Source organism: Salvia hispanica, chromosome 5 (genome assembly GCF_029641045.1).
Source record: "Salvia hispanica isolate PSC_SH4W2 chromosome 5, Shi_PSC_v1, whole genome shotgun sequence".
Taxonomy (NCBI): domain Eukaryota; kingdom Viridiplantae; phylum Streptophyta; class Magnoliopsida; order Lamiales; family Lamiaceae; genus Salvia; species Salvia hispanica.
In genome coordinates this window covers 14,117,885-14,128,787 of record NC_142696.1, presented here as the reverse complement: position 1 = coordinate 14,128,787, position 10,903 = coordinate 14,117,885, and the positions used below count along the sequence as shown (strand labels likewise).

The 10,903-nt window shown below is 34.8% G+C and overlaps 1 protein-coding gene and 1 pseudogene across 2 annotated transcripts; both read right to left on the bottom strand.

Moving 5' to 3' along the window:
* Nucleotides 1-3,251: 3,251 nt before the first annotated feature.
* Nucleotides 3,252-3,701, bottom strand: LOC125186073 (RING-H2 finger protein ATL70 pseudogene; annotated as a pseudogene).
* A 3,173-nt stretch (nucleotides 3,702-6,874) lies between these two features.
* LOC125188969 (uncharacterized) lies at nucleotides 6,875-9,602 on the bottom strand. 2 transcript variants are annotated; one of them, XM_048086100.1, is made up of 3 exons: nucleotides 9,479-9,602; nucleotides 7,961-8,327; nucleotides 6,875-7,637 (listed from the first exon to the last, which is right to left on the bottom strand). In XM_048086100.1, the coding sequence occupies exons 2-3, from the start codon at nucleotides 8,306-8,308 to the stop codon at nucleotides 7,068-7,070; spliced, it is 918 nt and encodes a 305-aa protein (XP_047942057.1). In that variant the 5' UTR covers nucleotides 8,309-8,327; nucleotides 9,479-9,602; the 3' UTR covers nucleotides 6,875-7,067. The 2 variants fall into 2 exon arrangements, with proteins under 2 accessions (XP_047942057.1, XP_047942059.1); XM_048086102.2 differs by having other exon boundaries at nucleotides 7,961-9,575.
* Between the last annotated feature and the right edge of the window lie 1,301 nt (nucleotides 9,603-10,903).

Genomic DNA, 10,903 nt, shown 5'->3' with positions numbered 1-10,903 from the left:
TGCCAAAAAAGAAATCCTTAACTTGTAATGGGGCAAAGGGGGTAATGTATATCCAAAACAAAAAAGTAAAACAAGGTAAAAATTAAACAAACAACATAAATCCTGTAGAGAAATTTGTTGTCTTCGTATTTCTTAAAAATTTTCCTTGTCTAGCCTTTATTAATTGATGTAGATGAAATATGAATGTGAATTGTGAGTTACGAGAGATTGTAGTTAAATTTAGAGAGACTTCAAGATGTGTAAAAATCAAGTTCTATGTGTCCTTATATAATTGGAAAGAGATCAAACTTTTCCTCCATGCATGACTTAATTGTAAATCTTCACCAAAATCAGCTTTCTTAGCAATAAAAGGAATTAATATTATAGAGAGAGGGTTCGAAAGAATTAACCACAATTTTTTTCATTTCATCTTCTTCATCTTCATGGGCAAGCATGGTCATTGTGTCACTTGAGCTTGAACATGATGGTTCTTTTGGTCCATCTTGACTAAACTCACCAGAACTATGAGGGATTTCTGCAGCTTCTTCCTCTTTTTCTCCTTCCACGATTGATTTTTCTTCAAATATGGATGTATCACATCACTCATCATCTTACTAATATCTTCGAGTCCTTCCTTATTCTCTTCGCATGACTTCTCCAAGGACTTCATCGTGTTGTCCATTCTAATTTCTCTTCCTTGTTGTAGCCTCAGTTCTCTTGTCTTTCAAGTTCTTGTAATATGATTTCAAGTCCATGGTAATCTCCCTCGGGTTTACATTGGTTGTGTATGCCCACTTCGGTTGTTTCCAATATTGAAAAACATCCATTGTTGCGCTCCTTTCTCTCCTCAAGTACCTAAAAAAAGTCAAAAGAAAAATAAAATTAAATAATGTTGCACTCTAAATTAGTACTATCAACTTTTCTACAATATCAACTTAAAGCAATAACATTCTCCGACAATGGTGCCAAAAACATGATACACTATTTTTTAGCACTACAACTACTTGCACTATACAAGGCAAAAAGTCCAGAGCCTTTGTCCTAGTGGCAAGGAGTTCGAGCCCTCTTGACGTCAGTTGTAACTTCCTCATTTCTAGGACTATTTGTAATTTCCTCCTTCATATAGGAGTTAATTTTTTATAAAAAAAGTATACAAGGCAGAAAATAGTATAGCTAAAGTCAGTATCGAGATATCGAACACATGGAATATAATTGGAACTGACTATCATGTACTAAGGCATTATATACTATATAGAGAAACAAGAGTTTTTGGTTGGATTAAATAACTAGACAGTAAATAAATAAACAAAACATGTAAATAAAGAAGTTAAATCAGGCAAAGAGTGGAAATCCAAGGATAGCGCTTTCACAATTATGGGTTACACAAAACACAGTTGTGACACCATAGCACAGTTCATACTTTACTAGAAATGAGTCACATAAACATTGCCCATGCGGCGCAAAGTAAATCACATACACTAGGGTCGTCAATCATAAATTTGTAAATCCCTAAAGCACCTAAGACACCTATTGTTCTCGCTCTCAATTAAAAGTACTGTTTTAAGGGGAAATAATTGTAGCGTCAACTAAGCTCTTCTAACATGCAATCTCATCTCACAATTATGTTGCAAGTCAATAGATTATTACAGAATGTGGCACTCAAACATGAAATATTATCATGCACTTACAATTGAAACAACTAATGAACAAAACGGATACCAAAAACTGGAATTATATAAACCAATAAAAGTTACTAACACATCCCAAGAATTCTAATAGTTTAGCTACTCATAGACAATATCAAAAACTACAAATTGAAGTACAAAACATAAAGATAAAATAAACAAAATCCAAGGGAGAATTGTTGTGCAATCTTTAGTCTACCCTTGTCTTGCTCCAATCTCCAAGAATAATAATGAATGGAATGATGGATAGAGGAATAAGGGTTGGAGAGTGAAGGAGGAGCAGCTTTGGGGGCTCCCCAATTTTGGAGGCTATGAATGATTCATATTATAACTTAGGTTATGGGGTGTTTATAGGCTTGAAAAAGGTTTGGAGAAGGTAAATTTCATGCTCCATAGGTTAAGGAAAATATTTGGGTGCACAAGGTAATATCTTCTTTGCTTCCTTGAATTTCCGCCTAAAGTCAGCACTTGACAGCATTGCACGACCTTCGTAAAATCACCATAACTTTCTCCAAAAAAGTCCGATTGAGATTATCAAGGTTCCAACGCGAAGCTCTGTCGAAGATGAAGAGAATGGTATGTAGCACAACCTATTTGGACTTCAGAATCGCCGGAAACATGGGATTGAAATGAGGTTACTATGTGCGACCGGGCCCAGCGGGCCGATGGAAAGTGTCAGTCCTCTCTTGACTCGTTTCAGCGACCGCTGGCTTGGGTCCAGCAGGCTGCTGGCTGTGCTTCTTCTCCAACTTCCAGATTTTGACCGTTTAATATCTTTTTTCAGCTCTATTTTACACATTTTCACAAAACACATTAAAATACCAAAATGGATAAATTATGTAAATAATGAACATGTAATGTAACATTGACATTTAACACTGACCAAATAATGGTCTTGAAACTGCACAAAATCTAAGTGTATCACACTACAATCTGCCTGAGAAAAATCCTAAGTCATATATTGCAGGAGTATAGTCGGAAATATTTGCCTGAGAAAAATCCAAACTCTATTATTCATATTTGAAAATTAGGGGCGGAAACTGACGTAAAGTTTGGTGAGCTTATAAGAAGTTGAGTTGACATAGCTTAGCTTGTTGCTGCGCCATTAATCTAAAACTTTCAATTCTCGACATCTTCTACAAACTCCCATTAATTAACATTTTTTTTTCATTTGTTCCAAATTAATTATTACTCTTACTTTTTATTCTTTTCATTTTCTTGTAATAGACTCTCACATTTTATTAATTTATTTCACTAACATTTTGTTATAAAATTAATATATAAAATAAGATTTATATTTTACTAAATTTTCTACCCGGCCACTTTCCACTACATTTTTCAAAATTTGTGCAAAATCGATCGATGTCAATTAATGGGACATCGAGGGAGTAGTATTAAAAGGTTCAAATTTCCATCATAAAATCAAGTTACAAGAAAATTGTCTTGTTGCATTAAATATTGCAGGCCCCAAAATTATTTCGACAAAAACTTTAGTAGTAACATAACATAATTGTTTCACTTGATAAAATAAAACTATGACTGTTGTCCATTTCATCAAACAACTAAAGAAATAAAGAAAAAGAAGCATTATTGATTGGCAATGGCAAGTGGAGCAGGCTTGTTCCGGCAGATGGGGCACGTGGGATGAATCATGAGCCATGGATCAATGCAGCTCCGGTGAAACACGTGGCCGCACTCCGGCAGCAGCCGCACCTCCTCGCTCTCTTTATAGTCAGCCAGGCACACCGCGCAGCCGCCGCATTTGTGGGGCTTGATCAGCTGCGCGTAGGTGTAGAGCGGGAAGGCGGAGATGGCGGCTGCGTCGAAGCCGTCACGTTGGATGACGATGTGGATGTTGTCGGAGGGGCGGCGGAGGGGGGCCGATTCTCCTTGTGATTTCTTGCACTTGTAGGAGAAGTATGTGATGACGACGAAGACGACGAGGATAGCGATCGACAGCCCCACGCCGTACCCAAAGCCGCCGAGGGTGGTGTCGCCAATTGGGTTGTCGCCGTAGTCCGATAAAGTGTTATTCATTTTATGGATTATATTCTTTCTCTTTTCTTCACTCTCTCATGTACAATTTGGAGGGATGGCAAAAATTAAGAGAAAAACTCCTCAATTAGGTCTAATCCCAACTTGTCAACTTGATGGTTGAAAATTGAAATAGGCTTGGTTTTATATCAACAATAGAAGTCAACTTGATACAAGGGCTTATTCAAATTAATACTCACTTGGCAAATCTCATGTTAGTTGATAATTTCTTTTGAATTTGAGATATGAGAAAATTGATTTTGAAACCTAAGTGGAGATTTAAGAGAAAATAAAATGCTATGATAAAAACAAAATAGGAGAGAATAAAAATTATAAAAAGGAATTAGTAAAAGTAATTTGGAATGGTTGAAATAGAAAATAGAGCAACTGACTTGGGACGGTGAGAGTAAGAAATATAAAATGTGTTATTTTTTGGCTATTATAAAGAAATAAGATGTGGGGAGTTAATACATTCTCAAATGTATACTCTATCCGTCTGTCATTAGGAGTCTCATTTTGTGTTAAATACGAGTTTTAAAAAATATAAAGCTAGGAAAGTTGGTGAGGTAAAATAGTGAAACATGAAAACTATTTTTATATATTAGTTTTATAATAAAGTGTGAATGAAATGAGTTGATGGAAAGTGAGGTGCACCTACCATTTATAGTAAAGTGAACCAGGTCTCCTAATGGCTGACGGACTAAAAAAGTAAATTGAGACTCCTAATACCGGACGGACTAAAAATAGTAAACTGGAACTCTTAATAGCGGACGAAAAGAATATTTTTTAAAATAAGTTTTTAATTATAAAGAAAAATAAATAAATATAATAGCTATTTCTTATTTAAATTATATTTTTCCTTTGAGTTTCTCCTTAGGGAGGGGCGAAACAATGGGATGACTCACCGCATTGATTATAATAAATGAATAATTTGAACTAAAAGTTACTCTCTATTCTTCATAAAAAAAATTTTGTAAGTAAGAGAGATGATGAGAAATGTAACTAAAATAATAATAGTGGATAGTGGAATCCACATTATTATTAGTGTTTAATGATGGGTCATGAATGTATAGGCGGTAAATAAATTGATGTATATGAATAATGAGTTGAGAGAATTTTTCACAAATAGAAATAAACTATTTTTATAGGGTGGACGAAAATTAAAAGTGCCTTTTTTTTTTTTTTTAGACGGAGCGAGAATGATCTTAATTTATTAGTTACTCTTTTAAACTAGTACTAATTGCATACCTTATCGATTTATGTAGTTTAAACGTAACGATAATATCTTAGAAATTAGAACAGATTAGTATAAATGGTCAACTGTGTTTGCACTTATCGCAATTGTGGATTTTGTAATTTAATAAAGCTAGTGGTTGCTTATTTATTGAAGATGTTTTGCAACAGTCCACGAGACACCCCAAAGTCTTTTTGTCTTAATGACCCCTGTTTATTTTATTAATTAATTTTAATGCAACCTTTCGCCGTTCTAATCACCCAAACAGGGAAGGCCGAAATCATATTTTAGTGGGGAACGTTTATTACATTCTATGTCAAATGTCAATAATTTAAAAAGATTCTCTCATTTGTGATGTGCCCTTAATTAAGATACACAGTCACACTCATCAAAGTCTCAGAAAATTTCCTTTTTCCCTCTAAGTCACGTGTTCACCATAATTTACAAAGAGCTTTTTTGTTTTGAAGCTTAATTACGGACTTTAAATCTGAACAACCATTTTTTTGCGACTACCTTATGCAAGGCAGAATTCTAGAAAAGGATCAAAAATAGGAAAAGAATCTCGTGCTTGTCATACTTTATTTTTTACATCCAAAAGAGGGAAAGATGTGAAACGCGACTTCATTTCACATCTCTTAGGAAACACACATCTTAAAATATCGTCTCCGAAATAACACTATTTGAGTGCATTAGTGGTTGGAGACTCAGACTTGGATCCAAATGACCGAGGTTTGTGTCCTCCATTCGACTAAAATTTATTTTTTATTAACTTTTATTTAATTATAAGATTTTATTTTTATTTTGCTAATATTTTTATTACGCATATGCAGAATAATTCGATTTTGTTTATAGAATAAATCCATACGTTAGAGGTCATATGTAGAGTAGTTTGAATAGGTGCGACCTTTGAATACTCCCTTCATCTCTCATTATGTGTTCCAGTTTTTTATTTTGATATGTCTATTACTCCATCCGTCCCGCTTTAGCAGTCCCATTGACTTTTCTGTCATCTTTTTGTAAAAATGATAAAAAAAATAGTTAAAGAGGAGAAATGGTAAATTAAGAGAGAGAATAATATAGAGAAGAGTCTTATCTACATTATTGTCTCTCTTACTTTACCATTTCTCCACTTTAACTATTTTTTATCATTTTTACAAAAAGAGGGCAGAAAAGTCAATGGGACTGCTAAAGTAGGACGGAGGAAGTATTAATTATCCTACTTCATTTTTAATAATTTTAGTAACGGATCTCACATTCCACTATCTCATTTCCTTTCACATTATATTATAACACTAATATAGTAAGACCCACCTATCACTAACTTTTTCAACTCACTTTCTTTTACATTTATTAAAACTCGTTATAACAATAGTTACAAAAGGGTTACAAGTCAATAAAGAAGGCAACAATAGACTAACAAATGAAATATAATAGATTTAAGATTGCACTGAACATATATTCCTTATACACAATAGCTGTAAGATGATTCACTAACAAATGAAATGAAATATACTCCCTCCGTCCCATTTTAGGAGTTCCGGTGACTTTTCTGCACTTGTTTTATAAAAATGATAATAGTTAAAGTATAAAAATAGTAAAGTAAGAGAGAGAATAATCCTAAAGTGGAACGGGAGAACGGAGGAAGTATTTAAGATTGCAATAAACATATACTCCCTCCGTCCCACTTAAGATGACACGTTTTCCTTTTTAGTTTGTCTCAATTAAGATGACACGTTTCCTTTTTTTGGTAATTTTCTCTATCCAATTAATACACTCAACCACTTTTTCTCACTCCTATTAAAATATCCATCTTTTTTTATCTCTCTACTTTAATACTTACACCCACCTATTAAAAATAATCACATCTTTCTCAAGCCGAACTCCACATCAACTAAACAAGCTCAGACATATTGCATATGAGATACCTATATATTTACTGCACTTCATCAAGAACATTATATACCACTGAATATATCGGCATATTGTCTATCAATTTACGACTTAGGTAAAGTAACCAAGCCGATAATAGATAGCATACATATCTGCCAAATGTATACACACTGCAAAATAAGATTAGATCTTACATCTTCATCCATACCTACAAAACATCGCAATTACATGGCATCATCAATGCATCAGTACTCTCCAGTTAAAATCATGTTAACCATCTCCACCTTCGCCTCGTCCGGAAGACTGAAGAAGAGCTCCAAATCTCCGGTTTTGTTCACAAGAAACTTTGCCACAATCAACTTTTCGCGCACCTGTAGCCCGGGGATCCTCCCGAGCTCACCATACAGTCCTCTCCTAGCATTTGTGACACCATCATACTCGAAGCCTACATTTCTTCTGGCAATAACGCCTTCGAACCTTGCATCTTGTTTGTTAGGTGAAACATTGACAGCAGCAGCAGAAGGATCTGAGCTGCACGCCGACATCTTCCTCTTGTTTGGAGCTTGCTTCTTCCCGGTCCCATCACTTTGAGGTTGACAGACAGACATCTCATTTTCATCCTCATCTCCCTCAAAGACGCAGCCAAATTTTGCTACAGCTTCTTTCTCCTTTGCTTTATCTGCTTCCAGTTCTAGAACTACGTCAGCAATATGATCAGTATCTTCCATGATCACACTGCCCTTGCCAAATATTTGACACCAATCCGGGTAAAATTGCCAGGACTTGTACCTCATCGTGAGAGCATGGCTATCTGTCTGAGGGAAATAGCTTAAACAATGTTAGTGCAAGAGGAGAAACAGCATATACTTACCTAAGGATTTTTTGTCAATGCAACTCCATTTTTTTAAAAAAAAACTAACTCATCATAAAGATTCTATCATCAGTTTTCCCACTTGTTTACTTCATTTATCAGTTTTTCTAAATTGGAAGCACGTGGAGAAACACCATAGATTTCTGCTCAAGACTCATAAAGAATAACATTACAAGTTTGCACTCAATGGATGCTTGGTAAGGATTCAGATATAAATCAGGATATAATCATATGAATATAGAACTGAGTTCCAAAATAGGAATATACCTTCACATACGAATTCCACGCATCATCCTGAGCATCGATCATTTTGGTTGAGTCGTTCCAAGTGATACCACTTACATTAAGCATGGACGCTAGGGAAGCATAATGTGTTTTCCACACATGAAGCTTGGAATTTATGTGAGGCTCAGCTCTAATATCTGTACCCGGAAAAACTTTCTTCATGGAGCCTGTGAGTACCTTTAGATATCCTGCTCTGAATCCATTTTCACATTTCCAGCCTTTTGATACAATATCTTTCAGTGCAGCAATCAACACTTGTTCTTCCCTAGTTGTCCAACAACGCCTTGTTCTCTTATTAATCTTCCCCTGCCCTTTAGATGTTAGCTCCATTCAATGCAAAGGATCCTCCCTGAAAGTTACAATTTCATTTTGGTGCGACGCAACAATATTCAATTACCATGGAGTACATGTTAGCCAACACACTTTAGAGAGACAGTCACATGACATATCAAAGTAAATAATAGCAGTTGCAAAATCAATTAATCAATGAATAATTTATTTATTTGTTATGTTCTTTCATTGATGCTTAGACATTCTAATGATAAAAAGCTCCGAAGGTTAGATTGAAGAAGTATGAAGATTGGAGCCAAAGCTTCTTGTTGAGCACTGCAATGCACACAATGACAAATCATTCCTATAAAGAATAAAGAGTGTCCATTTATGCGCTAACTACTAAGCGAAGTTTCTAGACAGATAAGCTTCACCAGTATCTGATTTTGATATCTTCCCTACCAGTTTTTTAATTGGTTTTACCAACAGCTTTTGTGAGGATAACGGATCTTTCTTTGATTTAGAAACTCAGAAAGTAATATTCCCAAGATTAGATCTCCTTCTCTAAGCTCTCCACTTACATACTCCTCTACCAAATTATTGATCCTATTAACTCTAAACAACCATTTTTACCAAATTGCACACGACAAAACATTATTTCTGTATATATTGATAAATAAGAAATAAATAAAATAAGGTACTCCATAACATTGCATTTCCCAAAATCCAAGCAAAAATAATGCAAAATAACAGCATATAGCCAAAAACTGAGAAAATGTGGAAAATTGCAGCGTATAATGAGGTGGAAGCAGAGAGACAAATCAAGGAAGGGGACTGAAAATGAACGGATGAAAATTAGGGGGAAATGAAGAGCAATTGAAAACAAAGCTAGAATGGGAAAAATTGTAACCCAGAAATAGGCAAAAGCACAGGATTAAAACTGCAAGCTGTTGCATTAAACACATCACTGATCACGCCCAAAATCCCTAACAAAAATAACTACAACCAATAAATTGAAAAGTAGGAGAAATGAATTAGAGTATTTGTTTTGCAAAGAGGTATACATTGAGCAAAGTCATGGAAAAATTGTAAGACGAAAACCAAAATCAGGCCAAAACAGGAAACAGTGTTAACCGTTGTATTAAACCGATTATGAAATTAATAGGGAAGAGTTTAGCACAATAATATATGTGTGGTTGTGTGTGGTTGTGTGGGTGGAGAGAGAGATACGCAGGGGATAGAACCACGAGAGGAGCCGGCGACTGCAGAAGTGGCGTTTGGCTTGCGAGTTTGAGGAGATTGGGATGCGGAGAGAGTACAGACAATTAGAATGAAAGCCCACTTTCCTGTTTTTTATTTTTATTTTTATTTTTATTTTTATTTTTATTTTTATTTTTATTTTTATTTTTATTTTTAGCTATTGAACACATGTCACACCTCTGCCATGGTAAGTGGGACGCAAGGCTCCGGCTTTAGGCATACTTCCTCCCTCACATAAAAAGGAATGACATTTAAAATGGTAAAAAAAATTAATGCATAGTTACTAACACTAAGAGAGAAGACGGATATTTAAAAATAGTGTTGATGGATAATAATAATTAATAATAATAATAATAATAATAATATATTATTATTATTATTATTATTATTATTATTATTATTAGTATTAGTATTAGTGTTTAATAAATTGTAATAGAAATATAATGGTATAAAAATACAATTCACTTACTCTGAGATGATGGATATATGTAAACAATAAAACAAATGCGTAATCATTTTCCTAAAGTGGGTCAAATTCTAATTAGTTTCACAACTTTTGAAATTAGAATGAAATATTAAATTACTAAGGTTTAATTTTTTTTATTAATCCAATCAAATTTATGTCTTTAGAGCATCCCAGCGGGGACGTGCTAGGGATTGGTGTCCCTTGCACAGCAGAAGTCATGCATACACAAATAAATCAGATCTACAGATCTATTTGACCGATTATGAGATTAATTAACTACATGTTAAACAATCAATTGCATACTAGAACGCACATAAATCATGCTTTAAGGAATTAAACTCTAATTCATGATATTCTACAGTTTAGGATTACCGATCTGATTCTCCAAAGAATCGTCGATTGCTTGCACCTTCTCCACATGGAGATCTTCATACTCAACCATGAATCTTCTAATCTTTATCCCGAACTCAGAATCTGACTTTTGGGTGGGCAAAGCTTGTCAGAATCCAAAGGACTCGACTAGATAGAAGATAGAACTTCAGTTCTGGAGAACTGAAAATGTCGCTCACTCCTGGGGAGGGAGGGGAACGAATTTAATCATTAAAAATTATTAAAATCCTCTTTCTAGTCTTCTTTTATATAGAGTTATAATGAGCCAGATTAGGGATGATCGCTCAGTGATAAAGGAGGTAGGGGTGCAGAGACAGCCAGGAGGTTTGCCTAGAAGTAGCCACCCTTGAAAGAGTGCGTAATAGCTCACTGATCGAGCGCTCTTCCGCCGAAGATGAACGGGGCTAAGCGATCTGCCGAAGTTGTGGGATGTAAAAATACATCGGTGATCCATGGAGGTTGGACTTGGGCCAAACCTGTTGGACTTTTACTAATTAAATTGAGCCCCAATTAATACAAGTCCAAACAGAATATTATTA